This window comes from Hylobates moloch, unplaced genomic scaffold (assembly GCF_009828535.3).
Source record: "Hylobates moloch isolate HMO894 unplaced genomic scaffold, HMol_V3 SCAFFOLD_16, whole genome shotgun sequence".
NCBI lineage: Eukaryota > Metazoa > Chordata > Mammalia > Primates > Hylobatidae > Hylobates > Hylobates moloch.
The window spans coordinates 46,158,366-46,178,918 of record NW_026652291.1 but is presented as its reverse complement, the minus strand read 5'-3'; the positions used below and the strand labels follow the sequence as shown (position 1 = coordinate 46,178,918).

General features: G+C 38.2%; 1 protein-coding gene across 3 annotated transcripts in view; it reads left to right on the top strand.

Annotated features, from left to right (window-relative positions):
• Positions 1–20,553, top strand: part of DAAM1 (dishevelled associated activator of morphogenesis 1) — a 183,998-nt gene that overhangs the window by 117,950 nt on the left and 45,495 nt on the right. For all 3 annotated transcript variants that reach the window (XM_032179537.2, XM_032179535.2, XM_058429851.1), the window contains exons 4-12: positions 8,632–8,703; positions 13,831–13,925; positions 16,220–16,553; positions 17,463–17,573; positions 17,686–17,789; positions 19,006–19,072; positions 19,297–19,414; positions 19,847–19,985; positions 20,272–20,330. In XM_032179537.2, the coding sequence (XP_032035428.1) occupies positions 8,632–8,703; positions 13,831–13,925; positions 16,220–16,553; positions 17,463–17,573; positions 17,686–17,789; positions 19,006–19,072; positions 19,297–19,414; positions 19,847–19,985; positions 20,272–20,330 (1,099 nt within the window). The remainder of the gene's footprint in view (positions 1–8,631; positions 8,704–13,830; positions 13,926–16,219; positions 16,554–17,462; positions 17,574–17,685; positions 17,790–19,005; positions 19,073–19,296; positions 19,415–19,846; positions 19,986–20,271; positions 20,331–20,553) is intronic.

Sequence of the window (20,553 nt, the reverse complement as noted above, 5' to 3'; positions counted from 1 at the left end):
AGAGTTTGGCTGTCTACACAAGTATTTAGATTTTAAAATGCTGCTGTGTCTTTGGGAGATTTAGTAGACTGTGTGTTACTCTAACATGGCATCCAGCTCTAGACCAAACTGTTAGGGAGCAGCAGTTGAGTATAGCATCTTTTCTGGCTGGAGGGTCTAACCTCACTGAGTTCACAGCTTTTTTTTTTTTTTAATCAGTAGTGCAGGAAGATTTAGTAATACCCCAAATACTTAACCAACAAATTCCTGAGGGGGATAGAGGACCAAGTGCTCCCTTCCAAGGGAGGTGGAATGGAATGGTCAGGAGCTCAGCAGTCTGAAGTTTGAGACTCAGTGATGCACAGATAGAAACCATACCATGCAGCCTAGGCAGGGCAACAGAAATACACAGAATTGTGGTGTAATGGTCAGAATGGGTTAGATGTTCTTGAGCAAGAGCTTTGGGCAAGCCTGGGCATTTAGGTAATTTAGATGCGAGGAGCCTGGAGCAGAGTGTTAGTCATGCAGTGTGGCCTCTGCATTATACCTTTATAGATTGTGTTTTCTTCAACCAGGAAGTACTAGTCATGCCTCTTTTGTTTTGCTAAGCTGCAGTTTTAGTGAAATGGAGTAAATATCAGATAGACTAAATATCCTGTCTATAGCACTCTTAAGCGTCATCTCTACTTTTGTCTTAAGCTTATTTCACAAATCTGTAAATTATTTTTTTAAAAACCTGATAGCACTTCCAATGGTTCCTATCCATGAAATGCAAATTGAGTCTGATACAATTGACTGTTGCCCTCTTGGCCAGTTTTGCATCTGTTTGTAAACTCTTTCAAACATCATGATGCTTATCATAAGTCTACTCTTTGGGTTCTCCTTTGAACCAGTTGTAACATCTTCCTAGTTCTCTCATTTATTGGCAAGCTTAGTAAAAAATATTTGACATGGATTCATGCCATGCTTTTAAAAAATTATTCTTTACCAATACAGAATTTTAAACTTAGAGAATTGATAAAGAGGGAGCTAACTGATTCTAAGTGATCTGAAATCTTCAAGTATATTTTATTTTTGAATACGTGATATGGTAGCAAGAGGCTTTCTCTGGGCAAACGTGGCATTTTGTATTGGCTTAACTAGTCTTTCTACCTGCATAAACCAAAGAAAAGGAAGGAGCAGAGCCCTGGGGGTCAGAGGAGGTATCAGGCGTCATATGCATACATGGAAAAAATTCCTATGATATGTGAACGGATGGTTACACAGAAGAATAGCGGAGATAGCAGAAGTCATCTGGAGGTGTAAAAAACAATGCTCTAAAGGGACTTAAATGTCCCCCCAAATTTCTTGATAGCTGGCAAGTCAAGGTCCTATTCATGTAGTTTCAATTTTGTTAACTTAGATTTATGTTTTAGATGTGAAGCATCCTCAGTCTTATAATGAGAAAACCCATTTTGCTATTTAGTTTATGGCCAACTTTGTTAAAATATGTATACTTAATAAAGCAAGGACTATACAAGTTTCCCTCCACTTAATATGACGTATCTTCTATTCTAAGTCATAAATGTTATCTGTGAGAACTGTCAGGAGAGTAAGAGCTTGTTCTGTTTCTTCTTGGAGAGACATTTTGGACAGAAATCTTCCCTCTCAGTAGAGTCTGTATAGAACTGTGAATGACTAATACAAATATGTGAAAATAGTCCTTTTATAGGAGCTTAGTTATGTTTGTTAAAGTTATCCCTGCAATTAATGGACATGAGGGTATGATGAACTTATGGAAAATTTGAGATTTGTTTATGAATTGAGGAGATAAACTTGTGTTATATGGCCAGTAGAGAATTTCTGGCTTGTAAAAGGGAAGATTTGGGGAGGATATAATCACTTGATTCAAATTGTTTAAATATTTGCTGGGTCATTGTTCATAGGAGAGATTAAACTTATTCCATGCAGTTCCCAGGGACCAAACTAAAGCTAACAAGTGCTTGAAGTTACAAGGAGACATCTGTCAATTCAATGTCCGGTGAATTTTTTAACAGTTCATGAGAGTGCTAGTTCCAGAAGATTGTGGACCTCTGGAAGCCTTCTCAAGAGCAGATGATGGATCACCTGCTGGTAACCTTATAAGGGACCCCTGTGAGAGGAAACTCAGCCCAGGTTGTCTCTAGGGTCAAAGACCAGTTATATAATCCTATGATGGCTTTGGTTAAAAACATGCACATGTTTTATTAAAACATTAGGAAAAATGGAGAAGGTTTACTCTTTCTTCCATAATTTCTCCTGCTACATGTGAAAGCCACTGTTATTGCAAGTCATTATTCAGTCTTTCCAGAAAAATGACTGACATTCTGAGACTTAGGAGAAGGTGTTGGATTTCCTTGCAGATGAAGAAGCCACTGTTCTGTAATCATTCTTTGTGTGGGCCCAACCGGATTTTGGCAACAGATGTACTTGATATATAATTGTGGCAGTAGCCAAAAAATGTAACCGGGATTGGCAGTCCCAGGGACCACATGGCTATCTTGGAATGTGACAACACAGGAATTATTTTCTGAAACCAATTGCCCTTCTTTTGGCAAGCTTCAGATATAGAATATAGTTTTGCTCACCACCAGGGGTTAAAGTTAGGTATTGGAGGGAATGAGGAAAGCAACAATCTCCAAACTCCAAGTTTTAAATCTCCTACTACTTTTTTGCCCCCAGAAAGGAAGAGCCAGATGGAAAGAGTTGGGGGCAAATATCAGGATTTAAAGGACCTAATGATGCTATGCTATTTTCAAAAAGTAGGATTAAATATAGATTCAGGGAGCAGTGAGCTTGGCAAGAAGGTACACTTCACAGGCATGGTAGGTCACTGCTTCTCTAGAAAAAGTTCAGGTTACTGGGCAAATTCCAAACACTTTATGAGCTTATCTTAATTTATAGCGGCAGCTTGATGCATGAAAAATAGTTGGTGACCAAGTTAGGATTTTGATGTAATCCAGCCCTCTTGAGAGCCAAGCTTAATCTAGCACACAGGGGTTGACAAACGATGGCCCATGGGCTAATTTGGCCAGTCACTTGTTTTAGTAAATAAAGTGTTATTGAAATGTGGCATTGCCTATTCATTCAAGTGTTCTCTGTGGCTAATTTCGTACTACACAACAGCAGAGTTGAGTAGCTACAACAGACTGTGTGGTCTGCAAAGCCTAAAATATTTCCTGTCTGGCTCTTTACAGGAAAAGTTTGCGACTCTTGGTTGTTTCAGATTGTTCCACACTTTATCATAGCCATCTTTGAGAAGATGCTGTTTACACTGTTATGAGCCAGAGGGGGAAGTTAGCAGAAATTACTAGCAAGGCCGCCCACAAATATTTTTACATCTTCCATCCTCTCTGCTCCTCTTTCTCTGTTGCTTGGACCTGGTCTCATTTTGGCACCTATCCTCTAACATAAGAGTTCTTTTAGATGCCACACATCATGGAGATATAACCTAACAGAATAAACTATTTTGGCCTATCTGCCCTTTTCTGCCTAGGTTTCTGTATAAATTTTAGGTGTAGAGTGAATTTATTTAATGTTTGTTGTATTCATTAGTGTATGGGATTGGACTGGTGTTACTTAGAATAGTAGTGACAAATTTTTTCCTTTTTTTTTTTTTTTTTTTTTGTCAGGGTCTTGCTCTGTGGCCCAGGCTGGAGTGCAGTGGTGCAATCTCGGTTCACTGCAACCTCCGCCTCCCGGTTCAAGTGATTCTCATGCCTCAGCCTCCTGAGTAGCTAGGATTACAGGCATGCGCCGCCATGCCCGGCTAACTTTATTATTATCATTATTATTATTATTATTTTATTTTTATTTTTACTAGAGATGGGGTTTCACCATATTGACCAGGCTGGTATCGAACTCCTGGCCTCAAGTGATCCACCCACCTCAGTCTTCCAAAGTGCTGGGATTACGGGTGTGAGCCACCATGCCTGGCCAGTAGTGACAAATTAATGAACAAGGTGACTATTTTGCTTATTAACAATGGATAGAATTTTTTCATTCTATATGTGATTACAGTTCACTTGAAATTTCTAAAAGCAGGTTCTTTGCAAAGAGAGCAGGTTTTTATTAGCAATTATTTGCCTTTCCCCTGTAATGAAAATGATCACAATAAAATTTACATTGTGTCATACTGAAACAGTATTCTTCTGCTGTTGATGTTTGTTTGGTTAAGCCTTACTATATCTCCACTATATTTGAGATGATGGTATTATTATACATTGCTAGAAGAGTTTCAGCCAGTCTAGACAGTTAAAGAGTGTGTCTTTCTTCCTTGACAGATATTATCTAAGAACCTCCTCGATTCGTAACAGCACACATAGAGATTTATGGCTTTAGCTGACTAAATGAATGTTGCTTCAGCCTGTGATTTGTGGTCTAGCGAACAACCGCAGAGCACGACTTTACAATTGATTGACCTTTTGCATAGCTTATTTTGGGCCTTACTAAGAACATCTTAAACTAAAAAAAACAAACAAACAAAAAAACTCTGACATACTTATGTATTATTATTTGGGAAATGATCCTATTAAGAAAGTGTCCTGTGCTAACTTCAGAAGAAGTTATTCTTCCTTAAAGACTTTTCTAACTGCATTTTGAGTCTCACCTATATCAACAGAAGACTTCAGCTGCTACCAAGAAATTGTTTGTCACACAAATTTCTAAATATATGAGTATAGAAATTTTGAAAATTAACATGCTTTGGGTATACAAATCTTGTCCCAAATCAGAGATTCTCTCTCTGCATAAACAGCTGATATTGAGGTTATAGTGAGTTTTAAAAACAGAAATCCAGTAAGAGAAGACAATTAGTAGAGAAATGGTTTAAATTATTTGCTGTGGGAGGTGGAGGGGTGCCCCAGGAGTGGAGGACAGAGACATTCCAGATGCCAAAGGGTCTTGATGCATTCCATGTCCCCTCAAATGTCAGACAAAGCAAAGCTCTTTTCCTGACAATACATAATGCTTTAGAACTTAACTTCTATTTTAATTGTAAAAATAGTGTATGTTCTTGGTAAAATAAAAATTTACATGGTATAGAAGTTTATAAGTTAAAAAAAAGAAAACCTTCCCTTCTGCTATCCAGAGGTAGCCGTTGTTAAGTTTTATTTATGGTGAACTCCTAGGCTCAAGTGATCCTCCCACCTCAGCCTCCTGAGTAGCTAGGGCTATAGGCATGTGTCAACAAGCCTGGCTAATTGTTTTATTTATTTATTTATTTTGGAGAGATGGGGTCTGGCTATGTTGCCCAGGCTGATCTTGAACTCCTGGCCTCAAGTGATCCTCCCACCTTGGCCTCCCAAAGTGCCAGGATTATAGGTGTGAGCCACTGCACTTAGCCCCTCTATATATATTTATTCTCCTTTGTATTGTTTGTTAATTCAAACAGTACTGTAGTGAAAAAATTTCGTGATTATATATCTGTGCAAGTGTGAACATGTAATTATAGGCTAAATTCCTGAAAGTAGACTTACAGGGTCAAAGGCTATCTGGATTTTAAATGTGAACAATTACTACCAAAATTTACTTCCAAACTGGTTGCTGTAATTTTTACAGTCCCAGTTACAAGGACACTGAATGGACATAACTGGAGACTCTGGAACAGTATCATTATTGTCAGAGCTAGCATTTATTGAGCGTGGTTTGTGTATACTCTTCCCAGTGCTTGCTTTATTTGTATCAACTTTTTAAGTTCTCACAAAGATGCTATGAGGAGGCAGGCACCTATTTCACAGGTAAGGAAACGAAAACTGAGTCACAAAGAGGTTACTTAAGAGTCACATAGCTAGTGAGAGACTAAGGATTCAAATGCTGTTGGTGGTGACAGAAGTGTATCACAGTCATCTTCGAGGTGAATAGAGATGATAGTGAAGTCCCAGATATAGCTGCGAATGTCTACCTCAGTAAGAAGGAGAACGAAGAAACAATGTAAAATTTATTCTCAACAAAGTGATGTTGAGAAAAATAAATGCGTCCTTGTACATTTAAAGAGGATGGGAGAGGATCTCTTAGAATTTTTTACTAGCCGCTGACCAGAAATTTGGAATGAAAAATGTGCTATTTGGAAATGAGGTGAAACTAGAAAGATTGTATATTTCTTTATCATCTTTTAAAAGAGTTGGATGTTTAAAAAAGCAAAAGTCAGTGTTCCTGAAGGCACTTTGTACCGTACAAGTTCTCTTTTCTAGCGAAGGGCTCTCCCATCCACAGAATTTGGGATAATGGGAGTAAAGTATACAATCTAGAACAGAAGTTAAAACAGTAGTCAGTGCAGGCTGAGAGCAAGAAGTGTCAAGGTGAATTCCATCCAGCAGGAAATCTTGTCCATGAATATTCTCTTATAGATGTCTATCAACCTCCTAAGGAAAAGGGAAGAGTTGGATTAGAGAAATAATAAAATTAATGTTCAGATCCCCCCTCTCCTCCTGCCAGAGAACAATTGCATTCATCTCCTTCTGGCCTATGTTTCTACAGAGCAACAGACTCTTAATGCCTCACAAAGGAGGAGGAGAGAGAGTTTTGGTTCAGAGATGGGAGTTTCACATGGCTCCTGCAGCACACATCTGCATGCAGGGACCAGTATTGCACAGGGGAAACTGGAGATACATTGCCCAAATTAAGAACTCTGAGGATCACGTTAGTACATTTACAAGAAACTTTCACATACTTTAGCTTGTTTGGTCTTCTCAGCACTGAGGCATGTGAAATAAAAATGAAGCCTTCTTCCCCTTATTGTGATGACAATATCTACGTGTGCTGTTAATCTATTCGCATTATTAAAACATTTCCAAACTGTAAAGACTTCTTTCTGTGTACCAATCTTCAGTTTCAAGAATGGTCTCTCTTCTGTAACTGTTAAATATTAAGCTTACAACAGACAGGCTCTTGTGGGACCTCAGTCATGGGACTTGATTTTGTTTTAGTTTTGGAAATTTGCCCTACTTTGGGGGAATGGAGAGATCTGGCACCTTCTGCTTCATTTTATAGGTTCAAATACCATTGAATATCACTGTGAGTTTTGGCTGTTTAATACATTGGTAAGAGTGGGGTTTTGCTAATTTTAATACTCCCTTTTAAGAGGAAAGAAGGGTTTAGCATTTATACTACCACTACAGCTATTTTATTAACATGTTAAAGTATAACCAAGGCCTGTTTCTAAAAACTCATCAGATTTCCTAAACGTTGTGAAACTATGGGAGTGTAACCCAGTCTAACTTCAAAGCCTCTGCTTTAGCCTTAGTCCCCATCATCTGGCTTGTTCAATCTCCAGATGAAATTCACACAACTGCCTGGGTTGAGATATCAGTTACTGCCAGCTTTTAAGGCACTGTAAGCAATAGTTACTTTGCCCCCTTGTTGTGACTACTTAAAAAATAGTTTGGAAATTACATTTCTTTTATTCCACCTGTGTAGACCTGTCTGGAAAGATTTGCTTACAGAAAGTGTTTTTTCGAGGCACAGTATAGGACTGAAATTAAATGCCCCACCTTGAAACCACTCTCCTGAGGGTTGGGATTCTGACATCAGGATATACAGCTCTACTAAAAGAGATGTTAAAACCTAGTAGGTGGTCACTGCTTCATTATGAGACAGTAGCTGTGTGTACATGGCATAACATCTTCTCCACTAGGATGGGATATTGATTGTCCTCAGGTGGTCTTTGAATGTGACGCTAAAGAACCAAAATTTTCCTTTTCTGGTCTTTTTGATCACACAAGTGACTCACAGCCACATAGATGTGCAAACACGCATAGAAATTCCTGACCACAGTGCCATCTTCTGCTGGGCTCAGTGTGCAGGTGGAGCAGAGGCCACAGCCAACTGATAACTGATTTTTTTTTTTTTTTGAGATTTGGCTTCAGGTTGGCACAGATCTCCCATCCACAGAAGCCCTGGGGGGGCTTAGGGGCTGGCTCCAGGTCACCCTGCTCTATAAGAGGCAAGGCTGGCTGGGACAGTTTAAGAATTGGTGCCTTAATTCTTTGGGTTTCAATTCTTTTCCACTCAGAGGCACTACTATTTCTATCAAAACTCCTGAGCTGTCACAGCATGAGGGCTGCGCCTGGAACTAATGTGAGTTCATTTTACTACCTTCCATTCAATGTCAGGCTTTATTCTTCTACCTCTTCATCTGAAGCAGTACTTAATGTTTGCCACATCAAATGAAACCCTTCTTTAAGTTTTTACTGTCTGATGGAGTCTGAATACACTAACTGAAAAAATCTGATTAATAACTGGCTGAATCCTATGGTCACCTAAGGCAAGTTTCCTTCTCTCATGGATTCCATCCAGGTGTGTAGTCTAACAGTACTGTCCAGTGTGACATAGCCCCTGAAGGAAAACAACTTTACACCACTTAAATTCTTCTTGATCCACGCTTCAGAAAATATCCCCTTGTTATACCTAACTCACACTTCAGCATTCTCTGTGGAAATTGAGCTGGGAAGAGCACCCTAGTCAAGTAGGCAGTCTGATCATTTAAAGCCAACATTTAAAAATAAATACGTCCTACCTTCATGTCTTCTAAAGGCTTGAGTGGGTCATTGTCTGGGTGCTCTGGAAGTCAGATGTGTTTCTAGGTGCTGTGTGTGTATGTTGGGTGGTATGTCACCTTTTTTCCCCCCTTTTTAGGACCAGGAAGAAAACAAGGGAGCTACAAGTTGGCCTGAATTCTACATTGATCAGCTCAATTCCATGGCTGCTGTAAGTAGACTTTTATGTTCTTTGACACACTGTTTAAAATGCAAGTGTAGTACAAAGTACACAGTTGCACAATAAATTCGATTGAGTATGACCTACTAAATGTCAGTACCTTTCCAAACTGCATCCTAAACATTCAATGCTGGGGAAAGGAAAGAGCGTAGGAGGGATACTTGGCAAAGTGATTTTTCCAGTATGTTTTAAATAAAATCAGCACACACTAAAATATAATTGAGTTTAATGTTGTAAGTGAAAATGTAGTTTGAAATCTGGCTTGTGTTCAACTTTAACTTGCAATTGCTCTTACCAGTCACTCGGAGCTTGGTTATGGCAGCACTATTTTAAAAGTTAATACCATTTTAAAATAATATGATTAAGCGATTTCTTTACTATATCCCTCCCATTCTCTTTCTTACTGAGAACTTGGTTATTTCCTGGCATCGTGATTTTGCAGGGGACCAAGTACTCTTTACTCATATAATAGATCAGGAATTCATGAAGTAAGTGGTTTAATGAAAAGGCATCATAATAATAGTGCTGAGATGTCCTTGGAAAATCTTTAGTACATGGATTGTTGGTTCAGTAATTGCTTAATATATATTCTCAATGCCTAAAATATGAACTCTAATCACATGGATGTCTGTGATGTCAGCATTGCCAGCAGCTTGAGGGACACCTATTCATCACAGCTAAAATTCACAGCAGAAAATAAGTCATCAACCTTTGAGCCTTAGTAGCTTACCCATCCCTGTTGATAAGAATTAGAGGTTGCCCATAGTAGAATGCAGTCCTTGTCTCAGTGGGCACACTCATGGTTTTGAGAGTCAATCTGTTATATTCATGTTTATAAGATGCAAGTAGATGATAGCTTCTAGAATACTTTCTTCTACCTCCTTCCTGCCTTCTCTCTTTATGGAAAATAAATTTCTTATCACTCAAAACAAGGATTTTAAATGATCTCATAACATTTTCCTGCTGCTGGAATAGTTAAAAACTGATTAGAATATGTGAGTCGTTCACACGCTTCCTAAACTTTTAGAGGTCTTGACTTTTAGTAACTTCCTCTTTTTTAGCTTTTTTCTTACAAGATGCTTCTTCTGTTGTCATACAATGAATAATAAACAGCCTATATATATAAATTATAGAAGAAACTACATAAGTTTTTCCCCAAGGGTTTCTAGTCTAAAAGCATAGCAGAAATGGACAGAAAATAACCACCAAATCCTTCTTATTCAAGGCATTTCACACAATGCCAAAGATGAGAAAAGGGTGATCTCAGCATTTGTATGAATATGCTAACAAAATGTGAGATTTGTGATGACCACCAGGGATTTTCTGTGCATCTGCCTAAGCAATAATAATTTGGAGCCATTTATATTTCCTGCATATAAAGCTATTTTCTGAATTCTTGCTCCTGGCCGTTAGGAAAAAAAGAATTGTTTCTCTTTCTAATTAAATCTGCATTGTTTGTTATCTAACAAGAGAAGTTGCTTATTTGTTAATGAATTCCCTTCTATAAATGGGGAAATACTAAGTACTGTATGGATTTTTCCTTTCTTCAAGTATAGGACAGTTAGATTAATTTGTCCTTTAGTGACTTAATCCCTGCCTTGTCTGAAGTAGACCTGGCTCATTTGTGTGCTACAGGGTCTGTGATATGCCAACATGTGGCCCTTCTTTAAGGGCCTCCTCTCTCCTCCATCCAGCTCTTGGACAATTCTTTGCCACATTCTTGAGTGATCTACATTTTAACTGTTGTGTGTTTGGTTCCCAATCCAAAAGCCTTCCCAAGAGCACCACAAGTCTATTAAATTGTCAGTGACTTTGCTATAACTTTTTGTGTCAAACACCTAAGAAAGCTTTCTAATGTTCCTTTTAGGACTGAGCCAACATCTTTCCAGGGTCAAAGGTAAAAGGCATTAATAGTCCATGAATTAGTGAGGCCTCAAAATTCCTGCATACTTCAGGGAATAAGGAGATCTGATGAGACCAGAAACCCTATGCTGGGTTTTCTGTTTTCTCAACATTCTGATTGCCACCACTGCCTTGCATAGTTCTGGCTAATCACTATGATGTCTGTACTGGAGAATTCTTGATAACACACAGCAGAAATCCTGAGATATTGTACCTGGAGCAGTGGAAAGGCGGACAAGTTCTCCAAATCCTTTCATGGCCCAGCAGCTAGACTCTTTGGTTCTCTGCTTAGGGCATTCTTGAAGGAGTGTTTGTCCACATTGTCATCACCCATTGTCTGCAGAATCAGCAGCAACTACTACATGACAAGCAGGGTAACAGGCACTTCATATGTTGTTTGTGGTCCCACCAGCATCCTATGCTGTAAGTGCTATTTATAGATAAGGAGTCTGAGACTCCAGAAAGGTTAGCTTGCCCAAGGTTATCTAATTAGGAGGTGGTCATCTAATTGGGAATTTAAACGTATCCGTCTAAGCCCAAAGGCTCCTTTCCAATTTGCCTCTCACTAATTCAGATTTTGAAACCCTGTGGCATGTGAAAGAGCCCTGGTTATCCCACCTTCTCCCCACCCCCAGGCCTAGCAAGGCTGACTTTTCTGAGATGGGATAGGCATCTGTTTTCTTTAATGTCTTAAGAGTCTGATAAACAGTCCAGGTGGAGAACTGCAGCACTTACTAGTCTGTGAAGCCAGCCTTTTGTGGAACAAGTTCAATTACTTTATGTAAGCCTCATTACAAGAATGCTTTGTTCTTTAAAGGACCCCTGAGTGATCTGTTGGCTTTTAAAGAGTGAAAAATAGTATAATAAAGAGTGTGGCCTAACATCTAGAAGGACCTGGGCTTTCTTTATATGTGGTTTCTCCATGCTTTCTCAAGGAGGAAGACTGTGAGGTGAAGTTCAGTATGCTTAGTGGGCTGGCTTATTGATTTCCCACCAAAGAAATGATTTAAACGGGAGCTAAGTTCCAGACTCCCAGCAGGAATGACTTCTGGGCCACATTTGTGCCTCTCTGTCAGACCCGCGTGTTCCAATGCACACCTTAGCAGCTTTGACAGAAAGACCCTCTGCAAGGATGCGCTTTGTCCTTTGTCTGCTTCTCATGTGAGCAGGTATTTAGTAAGTGCATAGAGCATTTAAAAAGCCTCCACAAGGCCTGTGCATACTAGATATTTGGCATAGTAGTCATCTTCAGAAATCTAGGCATCTCCCTTATCTACTAAAAGTTGCAAATTAAATCTTCTTCCTAAATGTGAGGCTTGAAAGCTTTAAACTTTGTAGAAATTATTTTATTTTGAAAAGTCACATTTAGAACATCAAGTTCAGCTACATATCCTCAGTTATCTCAGCACGATAAATATAATCTCAGAATCAAATCTGAAAAAATCACACATAGGAAATGTTATAGTCTCTTCTGTTTTGAAAGGTTATGTTCCTTACACAGTATTGGGAAAGGAATTTCCAATTTAATTTTCTTTGACATTTCATAAATCTCCCAACTCTAGTATGAAGAAACTTAATATAGACTGCTGCTATTCAAATGTGCCACCCTCTCCAAGATTTTATTTGTACTAGTGACCCACAGTAAAATGTGTAGTCATTAATTTCGGGATAGTTTTGTGTCATTAAGCTTAGGAACAAGGAATGATCTTCATAAAAGGCTGGATTCTGAGCTACAGATTCAAAGTGATTGCATAAGAGTCCAAACGAGTTCAGCTGTGTCACTGGAGATTAAACGTTCTTGGCTGGATTTGTGTGAATTTTCCAGGGGATGGATCTCAGGGAGCTTTGGGAGAATTCATTGGCTGTCTCTGCACCCAGCTTCCTTCCTCACCATCCCCTGGTGACAGCTGTCTGTGAGCATCACCAGCAAGAGGACAACTTTGCAGAAACAATAACAAGATTTTAAAAACCGAAAAAACTACTGGGTTTTATTTCAGTTGCCATAAATGATACTGATGTATTATATTTATTTTGCTTTGATCTTTACCCTTCTCATTATGAAATCATATTTAGGTTTTAGTTAACATTTAGTTACTTAATGCTGATACTATTGATTGTCATCCTTGATGATTTATGGTCCTGAAAGAAAGGCTGAGGCTGGGTCACTGAGACCCATGGATATGAGTCAAGCTTTTCTTTTTCAATACAGTCACCCCAATCTGTTTCACAGCCAAGCATTTCTATCAGAATTTGTAATAGGTAAAAAGATTAAACTAGACAAGCATGTGTTCAGAATAGGATGAAGAAAAGGGACCAGGAGCTCCATGGGTGGAGGATCCTGGAGTCATAAGACTTGGGGTACTTTAGTGCAACCAGGTGATCACAGAGTGAAAGGGAATGGAAAGGACTAGACACCTTAGTGGCATTCACAATTTTATAATAACAACGGCAATCTTACATAGAACCTTGCTTCTGCGGCATCAGCATTGCCTAGAAATTTGTCAGGAATGCAACATCTCAGACCTCACCCCAGACATACCAAACCAGGCTCCATAGTTTAACACTATCCTCAGGTGATTTTCATATCCACATTAAAGTTTGAGAAGCACTGCTCTAGCAGATCCCTGGGTAGAAACACACACACACACACACACACACACACACACACACACTCACTCCATATCCTGATTTCTAAATGGTGTTGAATAATTTCTAGAAGTTACGCATTTACTCTGAAGGAATTGTCTATCCTAGTAATAGCTCCAAATTAATTGTTCCTCTTAAAAAATAATCAGATGTAACAAAATCCCTTTGGTCTTGATTACACTTTTTGGCTGAGGAATAGGAATGGTAGCATGGGAGGACGGCTGCCCACCTCCTGTTTTTGATAATGTGATGGTATTATTATCTTTAATTGCCAGAATGTTGTATTCAACTACAGGTTCAGTCTTACTTCTATCAAATACAAATAGTAGTATCTACATCAAAGTGTAATTACAGAATAGTTATACAAGCATTTGGGCAACGTCATCTCTGCTAAGATTTCTAAACTTTTCCCTAAAGCTTTATTTAAAATTTGAAAGACTTAACTTACTTAATCATAGATTTGTTGTTTATATTTAAAGTGATAGTAGCAAATAATCTGTAGGTTTGTCTTGTTTGTACTGTAATTAAAAAATAGAATTTGAAGAAGTAACTTCTGTTTTCTTTGCATAGAGAAAATCTCTGCTGGCTTTAGAGAAGGAAGAAGAAGAAGAAAGAAGTAAAACTATAGAGAGTTTAAAGACAGCACTGAGGACAAAACCAATGAGGTAATTTTCCCCTGGATGGCATGCTTTTTTTTTTCTCTCCTTCCTTCCTTTTTTTGCAATAGTCAGTCTTAAGTTAAAACCATAAAATTAAACCATAACATACTTTAATCATTAACATTTAATAAAGTTATTTTCTTCTGTGAAAAGGTATGTAGGCAGCCACTAGGATGGCTTAAAAAAAAAAAAAAAAGGAGAGACTTTAACAATGGTAAGTTAGTAGGCAAGAATGCAGAAAAATTGGGACCCTCATTCATTGCTGCTAGGAATGTAAAATTGTGAAGCCACTTTGGAAAAGGGTTTTTTAACAGTTTCTCAGAATGTTAAATATAGTGTTGCCATATGACTCAATAATTCTGCTCCTCGGAATGTAGCCAAGGGAAATGAAGACATGTCTCCCAAAAACATGTATGCAGATGTTCATATCGGCATTATTCATGATAGCCAAGAAGTGGAAATAACCCGTATATTGATCAGCTGATGAATGGATAAATAAAATGTTATATATCCACATAATGGAATATAATTTGGCTACAAAAAAAGGAATGAAGTACTGATACATGCTACAACATGAAATGACCTTGAAATATGCTAAGTGGGAGAAGCCAGTAACAAAGACCACATACTGTATGATTCTATTTATAAGAAATTTCCAGAATAGGCCAATCCATAGAAACAGAAAGTAGATTAGTGGTTGCCAGGAGCGGAGGAAGTGGGGAAAATGTTCTCTTTGGGTGATTAAACTGTTCTAAAATTAGCTAGTGTTGTTGGTCACACAGCTCTGTGAATATACTAAAAACTACTGAATTGTACACTTTTAAAGGGTGAATTTTATGGCATGTGAATTATTTCTCAATATAACTATTACTTTTTTTTAAAGATGGGTAGACTTTCTGGCAATAGTGATTCATTTCCTCTCTGATAATCAGCTTCTATGTTGTGCCTCCTGCACTTTCATTCCTTTAATGCCTCTAGGATTTGCTGAGATGTTGAGGTTCTTATAAGTACATTACATGAGCACAGGTGCTATGAATGAAGCCAGCTGGTTTAACGAGCTTGGCTATATCTGGGTCATGTGGTTGAGTGAAAAGGCTAGAAAATAAAGATTCCCTTTCTTTATATGACTATAAAATGCAAACTAAGAAAAGTCTGATTCATGAAAAATACTGTGTAGTTATATGACAGAGATCTAGACTATCCTAACTGTATCAGCATTTCTCAATATGTTCTGCACTCTCAGATGTTAATCGATATCCAAGCCTAAATAAGTTTGGAAAATTTATCACATAAACAGGTTATGTTACTTCTGAACTTTTCAGTGGCTTTAATATGTACATGTGCATTGTGAGTTCGTCTCATTGATTAACTTAAGTGTAAGAAATATTAATAATGTTAATATGCACAATAAAGTATTGCTTTATTATTGTATTCAGTGTACATGGAATATTGAGATTCCATGTAGCATGTCATAGAAGAGTTTTGTTACAAAACCTTAGGGATGTAGATTATCATTTGTTCAACAAGCAAATATCCTGGAATTTAAGGAAGCTTTTGACTTTCATTGATGGGGTGTTTGGGTCAGTGATCAGCACTTAAAAGTGCGTCAGCAATCAACATATAAAAGCGCATGGGCCAGACATGGTCAGTCACTATCCCAGCTACTTGGGAGGCTGAGACAGGAGGTTTGCTTGAGGCCACGAGTTCAACACCAGTCTGGGCAACACAGCAAGTCTCCGTCTCTTAAAAAAAAAAAAAAAGTTAAAAAGAAAAAATTGACTGGGAATATGCACCTGTAGTCCCAGCTACTTGGGAGGCTGGGGTGGAAGGATCACTTGAGCCCGGGAGTTCAAGGCTGCAGTGAGCTATGACAGAGCAAGACCCTGTCTCTCTTAAAAAAAAAAAAAAAAAAAAAAGGATTGGGGGGAGGGGGCATGGGAACTGTATGCTAAATAACACAGGAGCAGCAGATGATTTTAATCTAGGACAAGATATGTATTCCGAGTATTCTCTTGCTTCTAATTTTTTATGAATATATGATCTGTTGTTTGTACCCACTGAGATATGTTTATCACAAATGGAGGGTTTTGTTTTTTGTTTTTTTTTTCACACTTTTGGTTAGACCTGACCATTGGGTCTGTGCCAAGGAAGAGGCAAAGAATTAAAAAGACTTCATCAATGTAAGCCTTTTGGCACTTTAGGAACTAAATCTTTCTTTCCCCCGCCCTCCAGACTTTTCTATTGCGGCTATTATAAAACCCCAAAGGCACTTAAGTGTGGTGCATTTCTCTTCGTGACAGGTTTGTAACCAGATTCATCGATTTGGATGGCCTATCATGTATCCTCAACTTTCTAAAGACCATGGACTACGAGACCTCAGAGTCTCGAATACATACTTCTCTCATTGGCTGTATAAAGGCGTTAATGAACAACTCTCAAGGCCGGGCTCACGTCCTGGCTCATTCTGAGAGTATTAATGTAATTGCTCAGAGTCTGAGCACAGAGAACATTAAAACGAAGGTGGCCGTGCTGGAAATCTTGGGCGCCGTGTGCCTGGTTCCCGGGGGCCACAAGAAGGTTCTGCAGGCCATGCTGCACTACCAGAAGTATGCCAGCGAAAGGACCCGCTTTCAGGTGGGTGTTCCCTCAGCCTTCTTCACTCATCCCTTCTTTAAAGTCTGCTCAAACACATGCTTTTCGTGTCCCTGAAAGGGAAATGTTACTTGAGATGTCCTCTTGTGGTGATTACTCACAGTGTGACTTTAAACATTCCCTTCTTCTTAGGTTTAAGAACCAGAGAACAGAGTATACTTTCAATAGTTGATGAATCTGGGCCTTTAGATTTGCAGAACTTGAAAATGTGGTCTTGCATCCTATATGTCATACAGCACACATCTTTTGAACCCACCAAACTGGGTGTTCCCTGAAAATTTTACAGCTTGCCATTCTTGAATTAGGATCAATATGAATAATTTTTCATATTTCACTATATTACTCAGATGTAAAAAGCAAGCAGAGATAATGAAGCAAAGGCTTTTGTATACATGTATGTATGATGTAAGAATTTTGAAATTAGAGTTTTTAGGACTGTTCTTAAGGAGAAAAAGGGTGGCTTTCTATGGGTCAGTGTAATCCTGACTAAACGTAAGATTTTAAAAGTTAACTTTTTGGTGGCTCACACGTGTAATCCCAGCACTTTGGGAGGCCGAGGCAGGTGGATCACAAGGTCAGGAGATCGAGACCATCCTGGCTAACACGGTGAAACACCATCTGTACTAAAAATACAAAAAATTAGCTGGGCATGGTGGCAGGCGCCTGTAGTCCCAGCTACTCGGGAGGCTGAGGCAGGAGAATGGTGTGAACCCGGGAGGTGGAGGTTGCAGTGAGCTGAGATCATGCCACCGCACTCCAGCCTGGGTGACAGATCAAGACTCTGTCTCAAAAAAAAAAAAAAAAAAAAGTTAACTTTTGAGTATAAAAAAATTCATAAAATGAGCATAAGGTTAGTAATGTTTCAGTCCTTTGTTTTTATATTTTTGATAGACATTAATTAACGACTTGGATAAAAGCACTGGGCGGTATCGAGATGAAGTGAGTCTCAAGACTGCCATCATGTCCTTCATTAATGCAGTGCTCAGCCAAGGTGCAGGAGTGGTAAGAACCTTCTACAAATTAAAAATATATTAGTAAATAATAATTTATAAAAAGTGATTATTATGTAGTCTAAAAACCACAAATATGTATTTTATTGCCATTTTACTTTCAGGAGAGTTTGGACTTTAGACTTCATCTTCGCTATGAATTTCTGATGTTAGGAATTCAACCTGTAATAGATAAATTAAGGGAACACGAAAATTCAACATTAGATAGGTAAGTCAGACTGTTATGATGTGAGAAAGTTTCTGTGTTTTCCATCTGTGTAATGCAATACTTCATCAAGTGCTGGCCTGTGGTTACTTGTGCCCTGTCTGTAACATAAAGAGCTTGTATCAGAATGTTAGTTCAGCTAATGATGTTTTTATAGTAAGACTTTGTTGATGAGGGAAGCAGCACATTATGTAGAGAACTTAATGTGGGTTTTAGCATTAGACCTGAATTCATATCCTATCCTAGTCCTGCCTCTTATTCCTGTGTATCCTGGTGAACTTACTCAATTTTTCTGAATTTTGCTGTTTTTATAACTGCAAAAGATAGTGCTGGTGGTGATGATGATAATGACAGTGATTTTCCAGGAATGTTGTAAAAATTGACTATAAAACCTGTGGAATTACTTAGCCCCTTTGATAGGCATTCTGTGAATGTTAATTTCCACTGCCTGTTCATTTCCTCGTTTGCTATCATTTCACTGTGTCTAAGCTATCCCAACTTGCTTTCAGAGCTTTTCTCTACCACGGCTCTCCTCTCCTGTATATTCATATACTCCAGCATGCTCTTCTCCTTGATATTCTGTGAACATATCAAAAACACTCTTGCGTCAGGGCCTTTGCATTTGCTATTTCCTCAGCTTCGAAAGATCTTTCACAGATGTCCAAATTGTTTGTTCTCTAATTCCCTGGAGAGAGACCTGTTCTAACCACTGTGTGTACATTATTAACCTCATCTGCCATCATTTTCTATTTCCTTTACCCTGATGTGTTTGTCTTCATAAAATGTATCCTGGGTGTGTAGAATACATAGTAGGAGCTCAATAAATATGTGACTGAATAAATGAATGGCATGATCATATATTTTGTGATCTTTAATTCAGCTGGAAGTTAAGTGTAGGTATATGGGCATGTTTTTCCATAAAGGGAATCCATAGTGGAATCTGAACTTGATTGTTTTTAGATTTAGTTTTAATTTAATAATTGCCTACTGTATGCTAGGCATCCTAGACTTTTAAATTTTTCTCATATTGTGATCTGTTTCACTCAGGTGATGTCTTTTTTTCTTAGAACAAAGTTGAAGCTTTCAAATTTTGTTACATTGTTTCTTTTTGAGATATCTCTGAAAAGTCAGGAAAAACCATGATATTAATATCCTCAGTCTTATGCACCTGTGTTTGTAGTATGTTCTACTTAATAACTTTTCTTTCATTATTTTTCAGGCATTTAGACTTTTTTGAAATGCTCCGAAATGAAGATGAACTAGAATTTGCCAAAAGATTTGAACTGGTACGTATGCTTACAATTATTCTGGTTTGATTCATCAGTTCACATTATTTCTGTTTGTAATGTGTGTTGTAGAGTCCACATGGACTTTAGGGCAACCTAAAAGCAAACTCAAAGCTCTATTTTGTTTCCTAAGTGGCAGGATTAGCTTCTGTTTGCTTTGAGTTTACACTGGGGAAATTGAGGAACTTAGATGTTTGATTTGATTTCGTTTTCCTATAAAATAGGTTCACATAGACACAAAAAGTGCAACTCAGATGTTTGAGCTGACCAGGAAGAGGCTGACACATAGTGAAGCTTACCCGCATTTCATGTCCATCCTGCACCACTGCCTCCAAATGCCTTGTAAGTGTGTTTGTGACTCATGTGTGCTTCTGAATGTTTGGACATTGTCCAAATGGGTTCTGGCTCCTGCACAGTGCTGATTACATTGGGTGCACACTAGGGATTCCAAGCCTTGGTTTTATGACAGCCAAGTGTGTGTGTCTACGTGGCTTAAGGGGTGTTACAACATTTTTTAAATGAAACAAATTAAAATTTTGGTTTTAAAAATAAAAAATATGCCTTACAACCTGTTCAGAAAGGGGTAGAGGGTACCTCTCAATCAAATAAATGATCATTTGCATGTCAAAATTCCATAACTTTGGGAAGCATTGGTGCAGATGTTATAAACATCTCTCTGGTTTGGTGGCTCTAAAGGATGACCACCATTGACAAATATTCATCCTAGCTTAGAAACAACTTGAAGATTTTTTTCACTATTCTTTTCTTTTTTAGACAAGAGGAGTGGCAACACTGTTCAGTACTGGCTACTACTAGATAGAATTATACAGCAGATAGTTATCCAGAATGACAAAGGACAGGACCCTGACTCCACACCTTTGGAAAACTTTAATATTAAGAATGTCGTACGAATGTAAGTCTCTTCTTATTCTGCTGCCTGTGAGATAATGGTGACAATGTAAGATATTTATTTTATCCTACTTCAGAGTAACAGCTGGGAGAGCTGAAATGTTCTAGGGGTCAAATATGAGTTACTGTACACATGCACTATATCTAAGTAACATCTGGTCTTAAATGGGTTTCAAGCATGCACTGAGGATTTTCTCTGTGGTAGACTATTTTTTTTACCTAGGGAGAATGCAGTTAGCAGTGGACCTTTTATATTTTTTGTAATACATGCTCCTTGAACTCTTACACAGGTTGGTTAATGAAAATGAAGTTAAGCAGTGGAAAGAACAAGCGGAAAAAATGAGAAAAGGTAAATAATGAGGCCCTGATAAGAGAAGAGGCTGTGTTATTGGTTATTGGATGACCTTGATTTCCATATATTTCGGAAATTTACATTGATGTTTCTTGTTAGCTTGGTGCAAGCAGCCTTTCTTTTTCCATCTTTTAAGGGCATTTTGCACTGAGTTTCTTAAATTGAGCTATTTTAGTTGTCATACTGATTCTCAAATATTTTATCCTTTTATTATAATCAT